At 32.2% G+C, this 23,579-nt stretch overlaps 1 protein-coding gene across 1 annotated transcript in view; it reads right to left on the bottom strand.

Moving 5' to 3' along the window:
- Positions 1-557: 557 nt before the first annotated feature.
- LOC131843853 (ras-related C3 botulinum toxin substrate 1) overlaps positions 558-23,579 on the bottom strand; it is a 41,123-nt gene continuing 18,101 nt past the window's right edge. Inside the window, exons 2-6 of the mRNA XM_059192614.1 lie at positions 5,688-5,759; positions 4,697-4,877; positions 3,150-3,284; positions 2,356-2,541; positions 558-1,474 (exon numbers count right to left, since the gene is read on the bottom strand). Coding sequence (XP_059048597.1) covers positions 2,383-2,541; positions 3,150-3,284; positions 4,697-4,877; positions 5,688-5,759 — 547 coding nt within the window. The 3' untranslated portion in view covers positions 558-1,474; positions 2,356-2,382. The remainder of the gene's footprint in view (positions 1,475-2,355; positions 2,542-3,149; positions 3,285-4,696; positions 4,878-5,687; positions 5,760-23,579) is intronic.

Raw genomic sequence — 23,579 nt, 5'->3', positions numbered from 1 at the left:
ATACTGAAACAATCTGAGTAGTTCAAGAAAGTAATAGATTACGATCCTATTTATAAATAATGTAATAACTCCTTAAAAAGAAATATTACAAAACAATTATAATAGTTATAAATGTTGTCATAACATATCAAACATTGACAACATTATAAAAAAATAATAAGATGAAAACACTGGAACGCTTTTATGCTACGGTCTGCGTAGAGCGGCAAATCGTAAACCGTTACAATATCTATGTATCGGTTCCAATATCCGATAGAGATTTTGCAATATCCAAACCTCGTATTAGATATTGCGTATACAGTTGCGTTAATATCTGTCTAGACCACTTGGCACTTCTATTAAATATAAGTCATAGGTTCACCCGTTGATGCCTAAGTGTGGATGTGCACTCTTATATATACGCTATAGTCGTATCTGCGTATTAGCGATATTCTTATATTGACCGTTTGAAATCAGTGATTACTTTGTTTTAGTATGATTTCTCAATGAACCATAGATTTCTAGTGATATTATTTACACATAGACCTGGAAATATAGTTTTTATATCTGTACCTTCTATTCGAACCCAATACATAGATATCGATTCCATACCGGCTAAAAGCGATAATATCAAGCTCAGTGGCAAGTCGAGAGCGCACTAATTTCGTGAGTTGACAAATTTTCATACAAATTTTGATATTTACAGGCTCTAAATCGCAAACAGGCGCAATATTCCGTTGTGCGTAAAAGTGTGTGGCGCCTTACACCTCAGCCTTGACGGAAGCCCAAGCAAATTAACCCATTACATTCTAATTGTGAAAACAACAAAATGGACCTACATATATTGTTTTATACGAGCTCAAATCATAAAATGGGTCCTTAACAAATACTGTACTTATCGACACCTAGACATGAAATACAACAATGGGAAACAAAAATAAGTAATAATAAATCGAAAAATATAATCTCTGTCTAACATAAATTTCAACAATTCCATATTAATCACCGATATTAAGATATATAGGAGAGAAAGAACAATTTGCACCGAATGATAAAGTTTATTTTCAGCAACAATGTAGGAATGTAACTTTTGTAAGATCCCATCGCGTGAGGGCAAAGCGTCCAATAAAAAAAACGGGATACAAATGGCATAACTAAGTAGGTTAACTTTTTCTATTTAAACCGCATACGATGAATGTTGTTGCCTACTTTCATATATTAAAAAATTACAAGTGCCATAGACTCAGTCCACCTCAGACCGTATAAAATTCATTCGGATTATACAAAAGCGATTACATTACGGACTCCACTCACACCAACCCACGTTACAATTAATAATATGTATTAAACAGTAAAAATTAACGTCTAAGTATGCATTTATTGCAGTCCATTTGTTTAGCACACTGTTGTGTCCAACTGCTAGACGGTTCTTTTGGTGCGCTATATGTTTATAAGCTATGCTGTTTACACTTGCTTCCATGTACGTCTACACGATCTGAAAAAAAAAAACATATTCATTATTAATATAGTTATAGTATTCGGACCAGATACAATTACAGTAGCGACCTAAATTTTGTGTTTATACATTAAAAACATAAAATTCTCGATCTCTATTCCTATATCCGGGAGACTACTAAGATCTAGAATTCCTGTAAATATTTTCTAAAGTAAGTCGCAAATAGTAATCGTCGCTCATATACATGAACTGGACTACGAGCATCACGTTATCATGTGACACCCGTGATACCACTCTTGCGTTGCTATTCCAAATGACTAAGGTGTCATGCCTCATATTTTGTAATTTTAATCGGCGAAACCGTATATGATGATAATAATATCCCTGGGCAATTCACATCTAGCGCCATCTAGTCCAAAGTTAAGCAGAGTTTGTGTTATGGGTACTAGACAACTGATACAAATACATACACTTTTTTTTGTGAATAATATATATAGTAAACACCCAGACCGATACAAACAATCATACTCTTTTTTGTTTGTACCGTCACTTCTCGGCTATTGAAATAAGGCGGAGTGATAAACCTCTAGACCACCGAGGCAGAGATTTTTTTTTATACTATGATAATAAAGGTTGTCTGTTGCTTATGCTATAAGACTGTCTTTTGTGCCTCACTACTTACTATCTGTTTATGTTCTTGGTAATATATTTCTGGTGCAATAAAGAAAAAATAAATAGTGCCAAACAACCATACGGCCCATCTGATGTAAATGGTTACCGTAGCCCATGGAGCTTGAGACACCAGGGGTGTCTACGTGCGCGTTGTTGACCCTTAAGAAAACTTAATATAACCTAGAAAAATCCCATGCTCTCTCAAACTCATGAAAAAACCTGGGAGAACATGTTGTGAGAACACATACCATGTAACGCAACCTTCAGCGGCGGAATTACAGAATACTACATTTCCGACTTCGCGACTTGATGGGCTGCGAGGGGCACAGGACGGCGCGGATCGCCTCGTCGAACACTGTCTTCAGACCCTTCTGCGTGAGGGCGGAGCACTCCAGGTATTTCACTGCCGTGATCTCTTTCGCCATACCAAGACCCTGGAATAAGAGCCAAACTCATCAATATATGTATATCCTTCTATATTTTTGTTATTATAATTGTTTTTTTTGTTTTATTTTCGGACTACTCTAATGCTGTTTGGCAGTTTGTAATGACAGTTTCGCCGGATGATAGGTGGCTAGTGCAGATGGCACTCCAAACGCCCGGAAGGACTTATGGAGCGGCTGAAGGCCAACTCCTGCCCGACGTATACGACTTTAGTCTGAGGACACCGCTAGGCTTTCGAACCTCGGCTCAGGTCGTAGTAATTCCGAAGCCCGTATTAATTGGTATTGATTGGAGAGGTGCAGTTTGACCGCGACTTCATCAGTGTGACCATAATGGATCTGGATAAAAAGTATATATGCTTTTGCATCCAAAATGCTACTTATATGGTAAATTTAATGGTGACATTGAACAAACTGACTTTTGTATATATGAGTATAATATAAAATATACATATAGACGTAATTCACAGCTGTAATAATTATTAAAATTGCTTCAAATCTATTTTATGTTATGCATATACTTTATCTACTTTATGTTATAAAAATCTATCTTTATAATAAAATCATAAATTTAGTTAGGATAATGATCATATTTTTACCTGTGGGTACGTAATAGGTGCCAATTTCTTGTCCTTCAGCTTCTCAATTGTGTCCTTGTCTTCGCGAAGATCAAGTTTAGTACCGACTAGGATTATAGGCGTCGATGGGCAGTGATGTCTTACTTCGGGATACCACTGGAATATATTAAAAATCATTTATTTGTTAAACAATTTAGCATCGTCATTTGAAATGCCAATTCTAAGCAAGTTTATCAAAAGTAAAAATAACTAAATTAAAAAATTTAGTAACACTAAAATAAAAATCTTCAAACAACTATCAAAATTCTTGATAGAAAATAACCACTTTCTGACAGACAGACATGTCTTCCGCATCCCCCTAGAGGGTGCAGGTTGAAGCTTCGGGGCAAGCCCCTATGCTCCAGAAATAACCCCCAAGGAACTAGGTTACCAGCCTAAAAACTAGTGTTAATAAATAAGAGTAGTGTTAATAACTATTAACAGAAGTTAATTTAATATATAAGTTTATAAATCAATTATTAAAAAATTTTTCTGTAAGTACAGAGACAACAAATATGTGAATAAATTATTTCGAATTTCGACTACTACGACCATTATTACTATTATATTTACAATATGTTTTAATTTCGGTACAAACATTCATGGCATTCAGACTTTCAAATACGTAAATGATTTTAATAACAGCCATAGCACTCAAATGCATACATCTTCGAATACATTTGCAAAATCATCACGTAACATATTATATCATTATTATTAGATACTTAAATTAATGTATTCTTTTGTTTGTTCACATAAATCTAACTCATAAATATGCATATAAAACTATGCGAAGAAATCCGCCACTCCGATTTTAGCGCGGAATGTTTTCATTAATTCGTACAATGTTATTTGCGAATCCAAAATTTATTGATCAGGAATATATTAGACGCATCATATGTAATCATTATAATATAAATTATTTAATTGCTTTTATCTCATTATTTGTAAAAGGCGCAGTATGTCCTCTTCTTCCACTGATCCCTATCAGGCGTCATATCTGACCTTCTCTCTCCTTCTCCTTTTATACATATCATCTTTTACACATTCCGTCTATTTTTTTTTGTCATCCTCTCCCTTATATACTTATTATCTTTATGTCTTTTCGAGTATACAACTATCCAATAACGGAAACTCCAAAAATCTAAATATTCCGAAGCTCACCACATATATTACAAATATATATAGGAAAATGTTGGCATGTCAAATATTACTTTCATCATAACGTCGACAGCTTACAATGCCTCTGATATAGGGGGAAGAAGGGGGGGAGCAGGTTAAGGGTATAGTAGCCCTATTGCAGCCCAAATAAGGTACCACGTCAGAGAGACCTTCATAAAAACCAATCAAATCAAATCTAAATATTTTTATAAGCCATGATAGACTAAACTTGATGTCCTACCAGCGCATACCGTTAACACGTGCGAGTGTACCATGCCCTAATCATATCACAAAAAATAAAAATGCCGCTGACAACCTCAAGAAAAATACACACACAACTATAAAAAATATTTTGGAATTTTAATTACCTTAGCGCGAACGTTTTCGAAGGAGGCCGGGTTGACAAGTGAGAAGCATATAAGGAAGACATCGGTCTGTGGGTACGAGAGCGGCCGTAAACGGTCGTAATCTTCTTGACCAGCCGTATCCCATAGGCCCAAGTTGATAGGTTTGCCATCTACCATCACATTCGCTGAGTAATTGTCGAATCTGCAAGCACCAAAAACTTACATTATTTCATATATATGATAATATTACAAATTAAAAAAAAAAATAGATGTTTTGAACGTTACTTTTAAAAAATACTTGACCAATTAAAAAATCATGTAATTAACTACATAGCGAGTAACACACGCTTTATTCTAAGAGAGCAGCGATGCTGTATATAGCTATGAATAATAAAGAAATTTATTAAATGAAAACTAAAGACAGAAATGCTTCGTAACCTTCTTGAAACGACCTGACTGTTACGAGGACATGTGCATCGGAAGTAACAACTGCACTCTCCGGCTTAATATGAACAGCGTTTCTTCAGCCTCAAAGCAGGCTCGACGAAGTCTGCTAATTGTAGCTTTGAATGTATGACCAAATGGACTATGGAAAACCATTATAATAAACGAACAACGGGCAGCGTCCGCTCACTTCCTACAAAATAGCTGAGTTCAATGGAAATTAGTTTAACTTCTTAATACGACGACGACGTATAAGTACGACTTTTTAATTACCGGTCATATAAGGAGCATGGCCTTCCATGTCCATGTTCCTCCACTTCTTTATTTAAGGACTGGATGACCCGATTTTGTAGGGGTGGGGAAGAGAATGTTATTCATAAATAGTGACCCTGTAGCTGGCAATGTTATGTCAGGTTGATCTCCACGCCGTTTCCCCAGAAAACCATCTAACTAGCTAACGTAATCATACTCTTATCATCTACTGGTGACACGCCAGCGTACACCGCCAGCGCAGGCGGGTGTATCATTGTATTATCATACATAAAAAAACTGTATTATATATACTTACACAGTGGGTATGTATTCACCCGGGAAGGCATTTGTCGTGTAACTGATGAGCAGGCAGGTTTTACCGACGGCTCTGTGAACAAAAACAAAGGGTGTTCGTTAAACAGTGCTTCATAAATCTAGATTTATGTATGACCTGAAATGACCTAAAGAAAACACTTAAGCACGCCCCTTGTAAAGTGGCAGGATGTTGCAAGTATGTCTCTTAAAGTGTTTTAAAATTATAGTGGATCAATCCACTGCATTTTTAAAACCCTATAAAATATTTGATTACCACGATACTCAATTTTCGATAAGCGTCAGTTCAATTGCCGTAAAATAGGAGCTGATAACAAGATCAATGAAGGCTCATGAAATCAAACTTTACATAAGGATTACCGGTCTTGTTAGGTCAGATCAACTGTTATGCGGAAACGACGTGGTCAATTCTTAGCATATTCGCTACAATTTCCTAAATGACTTGATTTGATCCTCATACTTTCATCCTTCACTAGTGCCCCGTTAGTGCAGACGAGATTACCATTACATCATATAGCATAAAAATAATGATAACTACACGCAAATATACTTTTATAGATTAAAATGCTATTGTTATATTTGTAAATTTTAAACACAGAAAACATAAGTACACGAGAGTTACCGTACAATGAGCTTTTCGCACATAATAAATTTCATTTATTGTAGCACGTCTATGAGCAACGTGGGCGAGATAAAGATATCTTACAAATGGGCCGCATAATGGCGAGAGTAACGCATCTCGCGTGCCTTAAATTACTATGAGTTTGGAAGTGTTATACACAAGGAAAACGAAATGTTATTAATCTAAATAGGACCAGGGTTTGCACTTATATGGAGTGAATTACACAAACCCGTAGTGTGAAGTTAAGCAATTTTTTTTTTTCGAACTATCCCAATGCTGTTGGCCGTAGCTGACCTACATCTTTAACGGATGAAAATGGGGGCGAGCGCAGAATGTAATCATAACTTGCGAAAGGACTTAACTTCTGGAACGGCTGAATGCTAACTACTGCTTGACGGATAACACTTAAGTCTAAGGGTACCCTACCCGCTCCGGGGAGGTTACTTCACTCCTATCTTATAATTGTGTTCCCCGTTTGAATGAGAGAGGAGACTGATGTAAGGCGACAACAATTATTATGGTCGCATATATTAGATTTAAGTTATAGCACTTAAGCTTTCTTTCCTTACAATTTGATACGAGTGACGAGACGATATTTGTGGGAACACTTGCTTATTAGGTTGCAATTAATGGAAGAGCTACAGGAGAAATCAAGAAGATGCAGCAGGAGACTGCAAAGACCCAGTTCCAATCTCTTTCTAGCTGTATATTCGAGAGGCGATCAGTCTCCGACCGCATTTCTTTTATAAAAGCAAGAAAAATCGGTATTAGTGTCAACTTCGAAATACGCTAATGAAATATTCATTAGCGTATTTCACGAAAGTTATACTAAACGCATAATGGTCATTAATAATAAAGTAATTCATAAACATCTCTTAATAATTTGAAATACTTTTTCTTATATTTCTGAATGGGGTTGACTAGATGTGTCCTTGCAATAAAATGGAGCACCGCAAATTTAAAACCCATCGACTCAAAGATAGGATTCACCGTTGAATTTTCATTATAAACAAGTTAATTTCCCACTGGAGTACTTTAACAGCGGCCGTGTTGAATAGGAATAAAGATTACAAGAATATTATTTATATTAATAAAAACAAGCATACCTTTTTCTTGTCTGTTTAAACTCGTTATTTCCTAGGTCGTGTCAATCATATTTCTTGCGATTCTTTCTTGGAATATTTTTAATTGTTAGAGTGATACATTTTTAGTACAACGAAGATATTTTTGTCAGCAGTTGCTGTTATAACGGTTTCAACTAAGAACTTAACGAATTATTACTTATAATTAGATATGTAAAATTATTTCATTTGAAAGATATTTTGAGAGCACTACAAACTTACAAGCAATAATAAGTATTAGATATAGATTACGTGGTCTACATTTCTTACAAGTGAAAACATATTACAATCTATTCAAAGACTTGCAATTCAGAAGGCTCGGTCTAGAATATTAAAAACCTGCTAAGAATGGTGTCCTCATATTTTTAAAGATGTCTAGAGGTCGTAGTGCAATTTAAATCGGTCGAGTTTCATGGCAATGTATTCTACCCTCGCGTTGCGTCGAGTACGTACGACATCCTGTATAATGCTCCTATTATGGTTGTCATCATCATTTGAGATTTAAAAATAATGATTATTAAAACAGATTAAGTTTTGGAGTACAGAGTCCTAGTGGTTTATTACACTGAATAACTCAAAAATTAAAAAATATATATATAATTTACTTTTCAGACAGACTACGATGAAGGAAACACTAATATCAATCCAAAATTTTATCTAGGTAGGCAAGCACCCTGCCACTCGGTTTCAAAATGTACTAAGTTAACGGATATGTCAAATGTTACGTTCACGACCGTTGAGAATGCCTCTGACTACCATATTCATATGACGTTTAGTTTTAGATATTCTTAGAATGCAAGCTTAGTAGGCAATTTATTCTTACATAAATTGCTGATCTTTAGTCTCCCTAGAACTATAAAACATATTCAAATATGTAAAACCATGTGAAACCAATATGTGAACCATATTTGAATGTGGTTTTTGATTGTTCGCTATACAGAAGGGTATTTTAAAAAGAACTAGTCAAAGTAACGTAAAGCAGAAAAATTTGTTATTTTGTATAGGAATCGCTACTTTACTTTTAATAGTGTTGGTGGTAATTCCAGATTTAATATTTTTTAAATTAAAAAAATAAAAATTAGTATTTTAAAGTTGATTAGGTTATTCACTGATCAAAATGTGTTATGAAATATATCAATTTGACGTGGTCGACTAGTTTTATGTATATTTTGTATACAACATATGATTTTATTCAATAACATTATAAATAAAATGGGATTTACCCTGATTGATTATAATATTGTTTTCCCATATTTTTCTGATATTGAAGAAAACCACAACAGTTAATATTCATTTGCGAATATTATTATTGAAATATATGGAATTTGTATTTATGTAGGTATTATTATTATTCGGTATTAGATATAAATGATTATAATAATAATAATAATCAAGGACAGGAATAGGAAGTAACATAAACATAATAATGCTTGTATTGTGGGTATTAAACAAATACAAATCGTAATTCATTATAAGTGAAGTACAGGTAACAAAGGTCTAGGAATAAATAACAAGTATCTCAGTCTTCTGCAAGAATGTGTGTAAATATATGATGAAACAATGATGATGAAGATGTGATGAGATTTTGTATGAAGCGACACCTATTTCAGCTGCCCAACAGCTTGCTTTGTCGGATTTGTTCAAAACGGCGAGGCAGTGAAATTACAGGTTTTTAGGACTACTCTAATGCTGTTGTGGCCGTAGCTGTCCTTTACAGCGTCACCGGATGATAGGGGGGGGTGTAGATGGCACTCCGAATCCACAGAAGGACTTATGGAGCGGCTAAGGCCGACTCCCGCCTAACGGATCTACTTCTCATTTCTTTCAATATGTGGTATATATGTAGGTTTATATATTTATCCCTAATGTAAGTATGTATATTTAGTAGTATAATAAATAGTGTCTTATGTGTGCCACCTACCTAATCTATGTACATAAGTCCTTTATTCTAGGTTGTCTGTAAGAGATTGCTTTTAGCGATAAGATCGCCTTTTGTAAATTTTTTTTACTATTTACTGTATTTTCTCATTATTTCATTATTACTTTCTCTGTATTATCTGTATAAACAATAAAGAGTTTTATTATTATTAATATTATTTAGTCTGAGGATACCGCTAGGGCTTCGAATCTGGGCTCAGGCCGTAGTAATTTCGATCACTGTTTGAATTGGACGGGGGATCGATCGAAGGCGGGACAGGCGATCGATCGGACGGGAGCGATATGACAACGTGAAGTATGGCAACGGTCGCCATATAGCACCTGATGGGCTGCCAACTTGTCCGTCATTTCGGAAGTAAGTTGGTGTGTAATAAATCATTACACAACAGACGCTGTCTTTTTATTTTTCTTGTTCTGTATTTTCAGTTATTGTGACAGTAACAATTCTGTAATTTTTATAATACAAAACTGTAGTATCTTTACATAGTATAAAACAAAGTAGCCGCCGTATTATTCGTTTATATCTTATAAATTGCACAATGGATTTTAATGCAGTTTTCAGCACATTTTTGAGAAATTCAATGATTTGTTATGTATCCGTGCGAAGCCGTGACGGGTCGTTAGTACATTATAATTTCTATGTAAGACTTAACTTTCAACATAATACTGTGAAATTCGGTTGATTTAGGTATATACGTTAAATTGCAGGGGTTAATTTATTAAATGCCTTTCAACGTCAATAGCAAAATTACGAGTGTTGGGAAAATCGTTAACTTGTTATTATTAAGTTGTAAACTTGTGAATATTAAGCTTTATTGTCATGGGCATAAGCTAGTAGAATTTGTCTGAATATTTTAGGAAATATTAATCATTTTGAGTTATAATTATTCACAATGTAATAATTCGAAGTTTAGAGACAGTATTCCAGAAACTTAATGAACTTGAAGGCTTGTACAAATTTTAAGATATTGTGATAAAATCTGTAAAGTAGTGGCGAAGTTTGTCAAATGTATATTTTTATTTATTGTTAAAAAGGTTATATATTTATGTCTATTTTAATTTACAATGTTATTTGAAAATGGAATATTAACCTCCGATCAAATAACAAAATCCTTATACACACGTAACAATTAGATTCATGCTCATAAGTAATCTTAGTATAGTAAATCTTAATACGCATTTATTTATTTGCTGCTGTTACCCGTGACTTAGTCCGTGTTTTTCCATAATAATAGCCTGATCCCCGTCCTCTTGATATAACTTCAGTCATGTCAAATTTCATCAAAATCTGTTCAACCTTTTAATATAATAACAGATTTATTTTCGCATATATAAGTAAGTCATTTATTTGCATTACAGACAGATAAACAATTAAGGCACAGTGGTATCAGCTGACAGCGCTGTAATATGCCATTTTCTGTAGGCATGCAATTTTTTATTACTAAACCTAACAATTACATACATTATAACAATTACATTTTTATTTAATTTTAATATTAGTACCAGTTATTTTGGCATGTAAATATATCAATTTGCCAACCCTACGCTATAATCTCTGAACGTAATAATAAAGGATCGACGACTGCCCGTCTATAACCCGGCGCGTACGCGTCTCCGGTGTCGATCTGACAGTTATTGCTATTAGCAAGTAATACTACATTCAATAGTAACTAAATTAAATTTAAAAAAAAATTAACTGAAGTCGAGGAGTAACACTAGGCTTCTAAGCTATAATATCTCAACTCACTATCTCATCACTCATCAATATCACAAACAGTATATTTAATCATATGATCAGTCACTTTCTAAGAATCAATTGTTCTGAATTTGATTCATTCAGTCATATGTTTATTTTATTATTTCTTTTGTCTTATTATTGTTTTGTAACTAATAAACTTTATCCAACTTTAGACCAAAACAAATATCAGAACCGTTGTAGTTGGTTCTTATTGTAAAACAAAATCATAGATTAATTATGTGAACTACTTAAATAATTTAAGATTTTGATCGGCTCTAAAAAATTACAGTATGATAATTAATAAAGGGGAATATAATAATTAAAAAGTACTAAAAGACACGGTATAACACACAAGAATTAAAAAAATATAGACCAAAAGGCCTAACAGAATATATAAAAAAGAATAAACAATAAAAATGAGATCCTAACACAATATTTATAATAAATAGTTGCGCTAGCCGTGGTCGCGAGTCTGTGGTCACAATCCCACAATTGACGTAAGCTTATATATTATAAGCTTATATATTCCTTCTATTCTAAGCTGAGACAGGATAGAAGCAAAGTTGATATTTGAGTTATTACTAACCTTATGGTTCAATATGTCGCAGAGGTATAAAAATAAACAAAGCGATTCATCATAGAGATAAATTGGATAGGAGGCACTCGATCATATCGTTTCTGAATCATTCGCAAGTGATTGCTGTGAACTATAATATTATGACCATGACGCAATCGGGGTCATGGCGCAACTTTATTGACAATTAAAAGAAAAACAATCGATTTATCTAGAACAACTTTATGAGAATGATATAATTAACATTTTACTTTTATTTGTTATCGTTTATTCATAATTACAGCAAAGCAATTAAATTTATCACCACTTGAGGTAGGTTTTTAATACTGATAATATTAACTAATAACCCGCCTCATAACTGATAAATTATTTTGCTAATTACTTGGATTGCATTATACATAAACTAAATGCTACAAATGGGGGCAAAGGAATTGTTAGTAATGTGGACTGATGACCCTACTGCTAGCAATATACCATGTCAGGTTGACCTCGCGGTTCCCCTGGAAACCATCGTAATAAATTTCTAGTAAATTTACCACGATGGGCTAACTGACCTGACCTCATGCTCAACCTATCATCCTCTACTGGTGCCCCGCTGGCATAAACCGTTAGCGTAGGCGGTGTACCATACTATTATCATACTTAAAAAAATTGCTATACCTACATAAATGATAATTGTCTGACTGTCGGTTGGTTTAATATTTAACTGACGCCAATCATAAGCCGACGGACTACACCACTGATATCACGTCATCATGCTTTTCTTTAATGTCATACATTTTTTTTACAATTAACACAGCGCCATTTAGTCCCATGGTAAGCAAAGCTTATGTTATGGGTACTTAACAACTGATATAAATACTTAGATTTTTTCATAAATATGTAAGTATATAATATGCAGAAAAAATACCAGACCGTTAAAAACCATCATAATCATGAATCACGACCATCAAAAGTAAGGCGGTGTGTTAAACAGCTAGACCACAAAGGCCGCAAAATTCTTTCAGTTACATTTATACATTCTTCAGGATATCGTTAAAATGAACCACATTCACCAAGAAATAAAGTGGAAATTAAAATCACTGTTTCAGGCTTGATATTAGGACGGAAGGTTAGGTTAAAAACAGTGGATCTGTACTGGACTGTAATTTAGGACAAATGCGTTGATTACATTATTCGTTTTCATTCATAAAGTCATACAAACAAGATTAAAGTCTGACACGTGTGATCTTCAGCAGCAAATAAAGCCATATACAGAAAAGTTGATTACGAGTTTTGTTTTCAAAGAAACTAAGAGCTAAATGCGGGGAGAATCATCAATCATCAAAGCAACATGTTCTAATTTAATTATATCACAGATGTCGTTCTACATTCGCCCATTCCATTGTACGCATGAAATGAAGAATCATTAGTTTGTTCAAAAATAGGTATATTTTATTATACTTCACAGCATTTCATTTTGTATTATCGTTTCCCCCGACTTCGCACAAGTGCAAATTTTGTAATATTCCTTATATTTTGTATTAAAGTATAACCTATTATACCCATTACAACTTTTTAGTTATTTCATTCTATTAGTAGTAGTTTTCTCTATTAGTATTCACATTTTATTTTAATAAGCTGTGATAAGCCTTTTATTCGTGAAAAGTTAACAGAGATACACTTTCGATATTATTAGTTACCTACGCATTTTACAAGCAGACAATGTACTTTTCATAAATGATTTTTATCTATCTATCTATCAGAAGTGCTAATGTTATAAGCTATCAGAATGTACTTAAGTCTTATTTTTTTTATTCTACCACTTATTCTGAACGGAGACTCACAAGAAGAACGAGCAAGAAACTAGGCAAATGATTTAACAACGCGATATTTTTATACCTTCAACAAATTTAATGTTAACACAAGTAATTAGTTCAATCATATTGATAATTTGATTATATATATATGTACCTTACTAATTATACAAAACAATATAATAAATGCGAAAGCTTGTTATGTCTGTTTGTTACCTTTAACAATTACACGGCTGAATTGATTCGAATAAAATTTGAGGACTGATATATGCTATATTTTATGTCCAAAAAGACAGTTATTAATAAAAAAAACGAAATTCTGATTTGTTTTACAATTGTAAAACTACATATTTATGTAATTTTTTAATAAATTCAATCTTTAAATTACGTTCTTATTGAATTCATGATTCACGATAACTATGACTGTCATTGGAACTAAAGGAAGGTTTTTATATTCACTTTACACGAACCATAACAGGAATGAACCGCCATTTTTAATTGGTTCTTGCTTTGAGGGCACGTTCTCAAATCCTATTATGAATCATTAAAACATTTCACGATTTCCTGACAAACTTAATGAGAGGTTTTCTATTTTTTATCAATTTCACGTAAGATATTTCCATTGAATATACATACATATGTATAGTATAATGTGTTATGTAAAATGATTATTAGAAAAACTAAAACATATGTTAAAATGAGTGAGACGTCGTGACTTTTTTTTATCTTGAAAAAAATCCTCATGGAGATGTATTGCCGGATTCTTGCCGAATAAAAACCCCAAGGTGTTTCTTCTCTTAACCTTTTGTCAATGTTATGGGAATACGCCAGCAATCTTCTGCAACCCTGACGGTTCTGTTTCCTCAATGCTACTTCTTATTTTTGTAAGAGCTTCATGACTGACTTGAAAAATGAGTTAAGTTTAAATCAGCCCGAAGCAAAATAACTTTTTGTGTTTAATTTATATTTCTGACTAATTATGCAGTAATAGATACACCGATAACGGACTAAGTTATCCGTACTAGACGGTTCTACCCGAAATGTGTGGAAGGCAAATATTGTGTTCACAATAACGTCAGTTTCCAACGTCTTTGTCTACCCCATCTGGGATAATAGTCGTAATTATATAATATTGTTATTAATGTCAAGATATAAAGAAAAAAAATATTAAAAAATGTATTTTATAATTCTTATATAGTAATTGCTTGTTTATTATTATCCAATATTAAACAAAAGAGTAACAAAAGACGTCGCAAAATCGTAACCACTGCGGGAGACTTATCAGTGTTACAAAAATAAACTGTTGTCTAGCGTACAAATTACAATACATATATGCATGCTACTGTTCTTGGGGACACATAGACCGCTAAAGAATATATAATTATAGTTATGAAAATTAGAAAATCACCAATTATTTGTATATACATAATATACTATGGCACTTCCTTTTAAGTAGCCTTTACAATTATGTTAGGAAAATGAACGATAATCTGTTTTATTAAAACAAACTTATATTTTTAAATAAAAGTATCCCAAGTTACTTGTTATAACATTTGCTAACTGTGAAAGAAAGTCGCGTCAAAATCTGTCCAGCCACTTCAGAGGTAGCTAACAGAGCTAGAACGAACGAACAAACAGATATTTTTTTTAATAAAGTACCATATATTCTATACACTACTATATACTATATAATTATACAAACAGACACTTGAACCTTTTTTATTTGTATAGATATATGTACAACTTATTTGACAGGGTGCGGTTGTAACGATTACTATGAAATACATAATCGCCTTCAGTTTCAATCCACTTGAAACGAGAATTGCTAGTATCTAAATAATCCAGCAGGTACTTGAGAACTAAACAAACATTAAATCGACAGGTGGGACGGGTTTATTGCTAGCGTTTGCTATTTATACACATACTACATCTAATATGAATCGTATAGTTCGGAGAATGGCCGATCACTGACTCTAGTTATAATTGGATTTTAAATTATATTAGCATAGCTCTTAGCCTATATTCAATTAGGCAGAGAACCGAGTCAATAGCAATAGTTCTTTTTAATTGGTGGTCGCCCAATGGTCGAATTACGACCATATATAAATTATAAGTTTGAAATCATTAAGATTATATTGTCAAAGACTAGAACTTCTATGTATGTGTGTGTAATATTTTTTATTAATTTAATAATATATTTATATTTAAATATTGGTATTTAGCACTTTTCTCTAGACAAACTATAAGAATGCGAAATTACATACTCCTCCGTCGGCGCAATTTTCGTAAAAAGGGGTACAATGCTATTTATTTATTACATAGATTTTCTGTAAATACATGTGTTTATAATAAAATATTCTTCTATGTGTTTGGTAATAAAAAGAAACATTTTTTAAGTTAGATATACAGACAATAATACGCATAAATACAAATGTTTGTATTATGTTAGGATCGAATCTGCGACTAACGGCAGAGTTGTAATATGACATATTAATTCGCTAAACCATCGACACCTTCAATAAGTATAAATTTAATAAACATTACTAGAACTCTTATTAACTCCCAACGCAAAAAAAAACAGGTGTTAAACCTTTGTCTATGTATTTGTGTCAATGTGATCTACCTTGGCACAGATATATAACAGATGTACAGATTTCCATTCGTTCTTTGAAAAAATGTATCGTGCGTAGACATTTTATTTGATACAATAACTTATTTTAAAATCGCAGTGTTTCCCACTTGCTTGTACGAATACTATTACTACTGTATATGAAGACAAAGAAAACATCGACGTGATTCATTGAAATGACACAATAGGTTTGTTGGCTATTTAATTTTATAGATAAATTATAAATATATAATTTATAAAAGTTCCAATAGTATAAGTACCGAAGCTATAGTGCTACTTATACGTTGTATCCATCTTGAATAATTTTTATTCAGCATTTTATTAATGCATCTATATCTAGACTAGTGTATTCGATACCCTCTCACGATACCTGTACCGAAATTTGAAATGATTGTGACAATTTGTTGTATCACAAGAACGCATATAGGCTGTTTATATCTGGAGCAAGAAAACTGGAATTCGAAAATTTGAAAGTTTCTGCAGTCGAAGACGACATTAAAATCGTTTATTTTAATGCTTTTTATTTTATCACTATTAGGTAAAAAAAATATAATATACATTAATAAGATTTTAAAAATTAAAGTAACTTAAAAGTAATCATAAAAGTTTTAGTGCAACTAGAAATAATATAGAGGAGCTAAATTAAAAAACGTTCAATGCTCTTATTATAAATAACATCAAAGTACTCGACATAACTGGCTCTGTACATTACTCTTGAGTTCATGGGAATGGATGACACATGCAAGTCCTGACTCGAATATTATACACGCATTACTCACTCCACTATAGCAATCACATTTGAACTTTGTACAGCCACTTATTTAATGGTATAGGGGGACAGAAGAGCATGCGGCTCACCTGATGGTAAGTGATCAATGCAGCACATATACCAGAGATGTTTATAAGAAGATTTTAAAGAGAACTGTTTATGGGTAAATTCATTTAGAACTTTTTACTAAAGACTATTCTAAACAATAGGATGCCTTTTACATTTATTTTTTTGATTAGCCAGAAAAGAATAACATATACTATTGAAGTCACCAAATGCAAAATATTTATAAGTAACTAGTTACCCGCGATTTCGTCTGCTTTTTTAAGATAAAAAATAGCTTGTGTTCGTGCTAATACAAGCAATCATAATCATGAATACAAAGGTTTGTATTGTGCGGGAATGGTACCAGTCGGAACCGACAATCGGAAGTTCGGTGTGATAAACCACTAGGCCATCAAGGCCGTCGAAAATTAATAAATAAATATATTTGCAAATACTGAAATGTATATCAGAAAGTTGCATGAGAAAAGCGAATCCGTTTAACCGAATGTCCATCAATGGGTCAATGATCCCGCATCATTAATACAGTACAAGGCTCGAACGAGTGATGTGTGAGAATTTGAGATAATGTCCTGCCGGCGTCGAGGATACAAATGCAACTGCATCTATGTTGTGTTCTTTGTTCATTTTTTATTTTAATTATGCCCAATATTTTACACATTACATTTCGTGTGGGATTACAGTGAAACAAAAATAGAATTACATAGAGAGAATTAAACTACAACGGGGTATATGTTTCATATTAAGGAGGCGAATAGGGTGGTTGTTAGATATTTGGACCAGTAGGTGGGTCTATTGCTATGTATGTACCATGTCAGGTCGACTTCCGCGCGGTTCCCTCCGAAAACCAGTTGTTCCCAGGTAGGTTCCACTCCATAAGAATATTTAGACCAAAGATCTGTTTTAAAGCAATAATAATTAATAACGACTATATAAAAAATATATTTATGTTTTGTTTAAAAAAACGAACAGATAGCTACGCTTGGTCTATCTGTTAGTTCTCTAATCTTAGAGTTACACAAATCCAACAAGTACGTATTAAAGAACTATAACAAAATGATGGTAGCAGATGGTTAATATTATATGTTGTCGAGTGATGTAGGGAAAAATTAAAATATAGAATGGCTACATTCTCAGCATGGTGCGTCATAAGCGCATGTTGTATTATCTATCCGGAAGTCCTATTTTTCCTTAGCTAATGACGTGTGATGTGTCATAATTATTTGACAATAAGTAGTACTATTTTTTTTATTTGTATTAATATGTTTTACGACTTTGGATACAAATCCTTTTTAGGTCAACTCAACATATTAGAAGTGAATATACTGAGTGATCCAGTAAACTTTATTTTATATATAACAGGACATGTGACACGAGATTTTTATATTTTAGATTAATTCACATTGTGAATATCTGTAATTGGCCAGTCTTTATCTTTTTAATTTCATACTACATAAATTGTATTATTATTTATATATTTTTTCTTATTATAACGCTGTAGACACACGAAATAAACAAAAACAAAATAAAAATATTATATTTTATTATTCTTTTCATATTTTTATAGTTTTGCTATAAGTCTAGCCATATTTCAATTATAAATAATGTAAAAATCCGACTTTGTTTTATATTGGCAAAAGGAAGGAAGTTCTTACCTTTGAGATTTAGAATGTGGCTAAAGTTGTCTGCGCGTGTACTTCTGTCGCACCTATTTCAGCTGAATTTTGTTTATTTGATAGTTTTCGTTTAAATCAGTTTTGACAGTGAATTTATGGGCTAGTTAGGCATGACATCTTAGTTTTCCGGAATGGGAAGGCATGGTAGATACCCCGGGTTTAACTTCGTCTCTGTCACATTTTGGCCTTATTTGCCATTTTTTAGCAGCTTTATCAAGGAAGGTTTGTAACATCAGGCTATGTCTACGTTCTTAGTCATAGCGATATAACATATGATGTTATATATCCTTCCCTAATAATCCAAATTAATAGCTGGTTTATTAAGGAAGGGAATTTTATTTTCTATGACATCACCCAAAATGAATTTTTAAAATATTATTAACAGTAGGTACCTACCGTATATTACACCCAAACTACAAACTTTATAATATTAGTATACATAAATTATTTAAAATTGCAACATACAATTTCTTTCTTCTTCTTGTGATGACAGCTTTTAAATTGAGCAATACCGACCGGATATTCGATCTAAACTCACAAAATTTACCTCTTTATAAAATAGGTAGGTATACATAAATTTATTAATAGAGCAACATACAAGTTTATTTCTTCTTCTTGTGATGAACCAGCTTTCCGAATGAGCGGTAGATTAAAAAAATAAGTACGAGTATTCAAAAGCGCATAAATATAAGTTTATTTGAATAAAGAATTTTCTATTCTATTCCATAAGATAAAGTAACATTTGTTAGTCATTATATACATAGATTTGTGTGTAATTGTAATTACAGCTCTATACTTATTCGCTGAACCACAGATAATATAATATTATATAGCTGAACACACGAAACAATAAAGTTCAATAGGGCGAGCGTGGCAATGTTATTGTAAACAACTGCCGAAAATGTTTACATTACAGCGCCGTATTTTTCTTCGATTTCGCAATAACGTATTATATTTTTATCACTATTAAGAAATCAATTCAGCATTTAAAATTAAAAACAGGAAAGAAAATTGGCATTGGAACGGTTTTTTTTGCATAAGTGCGTACGTAATATAAACAACATATAATTTATACTAATACATAACTAAAAAAATAACAAGTTAGCATCTTTCTCTCTTTTTGTTTTACATAACCGAGAAAAAAAAACAAAATTAAACGAAGAAATAGTACGGCAGAGGGAAAATTGCGATGCGGTGAAAACGACCTTTTTTTAATTAAAATGGTCTAACATTTCTAGTAAAACCGCGATTACATCTAGTGAATTATAACTATTCAGCTTTAGTCAAGCAACCTTCATTTTAAAGTTGCTTAAAACAAAACGAGAAACATGAACAACTGTAATGGTTACAAATAAAAAAAAAGTAAAAAATATTTTATTACAAAACATTGATAATATACAAAGAATTGCTTACGTTTTCCGGCCGACATTGTGTCATTGTTAACCGGAGTTTATCAGAATTTTAAGTCTTTTTTTACATTTTTTCTTATCGATATAATCGTAAGAACAATAACCATTACATTTATGGTACGAATATTCAGTTGGAACAGATTTTCATATATTTGTGAAAAAAATATATCGAAGCAATAAAATTTTTTTTTAATAAATTTTCTAATGAGTAACATAGTTGTAACCATTTTTATTTAAACAAATTGTAATTTAAATATATTTACCATTTGAGATCTGCATTTGCAAATTTTACAATTCTGTTTCTGTCTGTTACTGCAGTCGTCATATTGGTCCGTACATAACAGCAAAACTTTTAATTGCAATTTCTTCATAACTGCGAGTGGAATTGGAAATCAATGTTGGAATATACGATTTCAGCATTATGTTGTATGTTTATAGTATGTATGTAATACAGTATATAACATAGTATGTAATACACATGTATGTAATATAGTATGTAATACAGTATGTTTTCTCTTATTTTGTTCCTTTTGTATCGTATAATTTTCTGTATAGACTATTGCGTGGGATTTTTCAAAAAGGTTATTAAGGTTTCCTAAAGGTCCACACTTCACGTGTGACATAAGAGCCTCTATCCATCTATATTCCTGTTTACCACCACGGTGGAATTTTATATAAATATGTAATTTTTTTAGTTATATAAATATGTACACTAAGTTCTTTATGTATACACTGAGAATACTTTAGATAGAAAAAAAAGTTGAGTATATCAAGCTAGAATATATCACGGCCAAGGAATATTCAATGAACGTTTCCGAATATTCAAAACCGGTCACGTAATTATTAATTAATATTCAAATTATTTCTTCTTTAAATTATAACGTAAATTAGTCGCTTTATATAACAACAGATGCAGTGATCACTTTTCACACTTTAGAAAGCGAATATGAATTAAGTCTATTAAAAAAATTACAAGAAAATAATAATACTTGTTGTACAACATGTTATATAAACGGGATATTTACCATAATATTAAATATTTAAGAGCTCTCAATCAGCGATATTTTGAGGCTATTATAGACATCTTAGTCATTAGTCGGCTCTCTTCGTCTCGACGTAGGGTCTTAAATAATATTATTATGCTAAATATGTAATGTGTACAACTGTAACTTTCAATTGTTACTTCATACTTGATCAGAATAATTTACAACACTAGGTGACTACTAGTGTAATATAAATATATCAATATAGTCCAGAAGAATTCACACAGCACCATCTGTTTCCAAACTAAACAGAGCTCATCCTATGGGAACAACTAATATGATAGAAATAATTTAAAACATATTTTCTGTAAATACAAACATAATATACATACAAATAAAAACAATAATATTCATGACTAGAACGTTTCTATCGTGTCAGACTCGAAATAGCAACTTAAAACCGCTAAACCAGCGATACTCTTAAGGATTGGAACAATCCGCAATTAGGGGAGCACTAATTGTATAAATGACAAGCGAAAAGACCAATCGTGAGGTTAACTGGAAATACGAAAACCGCCTTTAACATAGTGGAATAAAGGTCATTACCACAGCAGATACAACCTTTGAAGCAGTGCATCGCAAAATGGGCAATCGGATATCGTACTAACTAGACAGCAGAATGACTGAGAGGTTTAATTGCATTATATCAACCTTCTAAGCTAAACGATAGAAGGAACATATGCACTAGGGGTCTGGATGAAATTCAATTAAATCTGTAATTATTCATTGAGTCACTTTATATTATCTCTTTGAAGTATTTCAACGCTACTTTAGACTCTTTGTCCTAGAGCCTCAAGTCTGTACTTCGTGTACACTTAAGTCTACACACTCTACACATATATTCTCTTGTCTGAATATCATTCCCCATATGTCTAATAAAATACATGATCATTAAAAGTGATTATATAACTATTAAGTTTTTTAACATTATTCTTTACAACATTATAGTAAACACTAGCTAAACTCTGTAACTCTTAGCTGTAACCCAGTCTTATTTTAAATTCCGAAAATACGTAAAACACAGAATTGCAAAATGTTGTATAATAATATTTATATAAAATTACACATTTTTCTATTTAGTTAAGTTAATACATATTAACAACTTTTCGAGTTTTGCGGATATAAAAACACGGAAGGTAATTTTTCTACGAAAACAACGTAACAAAAAAAATATGTGCTTGAAAATTACATGTTAATTCCTCATACATTAACTATTTCCGTTTAAAAAAAACTAATTTTATTTCCTCACTGAATCGTATGTATGCATGTATCTACAATGAAATACATATATATCGATAAAACCTTCTGTCCTTTCTCCTCTAACCAAAGCTTGTCTGGAAGAAATAGCTTAAGCGATAAGACCTCCTTTTGTACCTGGATACTTAGAATATTGTTTTGTTTTGAACTTTTTTAAGGTGCAATAAAGAATTATAAATAAAAAAAAACATATGACAAAAAGGAAATAACTGATCACTATAATATAGTCTGTATATATATATAAAAAAAAAGCATACGCTCTATATTATTTTATTAATTATTATTAATATCATTATGTATTATTTTATATTATTTCATTATAAGTTTACGCGATAATTTCTTAAAAAAAAAGCATAATCGCGAGGGTAAAGTTGCAAGATACAGATAACCTTAGACAGATCTAAGTTGTTTGGTGCATTATGCGATGGATTCCGATTGAATACCGATACAACACGCTTATCGCTTCTCCTCTTTTATATTTCGCCTCTGACCATCGACAATCCAAAGCGCGTCACAATCTTTGTTTATAGAAAAGAAAAATGTTAGGAATGCAACAGTTGATGAATCATGTTTGTGGACACCTGCTTTTGTAAACGTAGCTTACGATAGGAAGTGACTCAGACACAACCTAGTCGACTTAGATTACTTTAGTTTTGAATAATTAGACAAAGATTATACCACTACAAGCCTTAGCTTATTATTATGACTTGATAAATAAAGCCATAATAATAACAAAAATATTTACGAATTATGAGATACGGGCTTATATATTATCCTATCATGAAATTTGGCGTACAAGTAATACATATGAAGAGTATGAAGAGATAATAACGTCACATTTGATCAGGCCAAATAACTCAGTAATGCAAAATAAAAATACTACGCAACACCACATTAACTTGGCACAATAATACATCAACCATGTACCATATCAAGGAATCTCTATCTATTTTCTTGCTGCTCCATCATAAAAATTAAAATTAGTTATTAAACTAGTTTTTGCACCCGGACAAGAATTACTACTGTCCTAATATTTAAGGGTCATAAATTACTTAATGCATTTATATAGACATGTTTATGGTTTAGGCGATCCATAATAAATTTTATATAAATATATAGTTAAAATATAATACACGAAGCCCAATTTCCTTCTATTAGTATTCATCATTCAATCAGACTATAAAATACTTCAACGTCGCTTGACCCGGTTTATTTAATACTGTCGTAAATTGTAACGTAT

This window comes from Achroia grisella, unplaced genomic scaffold (assembly GCF_030625045.1).
Source record: "Achroia grisella isolate CSIRO2021 unplaced genomic scaffold, CSIRO_AGI_Agris_v1 utg352, whole genome shotgun sequence".
NCBI classification, from domain to species: Eukaryota; Metazoa; Arthropoda; class Insecta; order Lepidoptera; family Pyralidae; genus Achroia; species Achroia grisella.
This window is presented reverse-complemented; position numbering and strand designations above follow the sequence as displayed.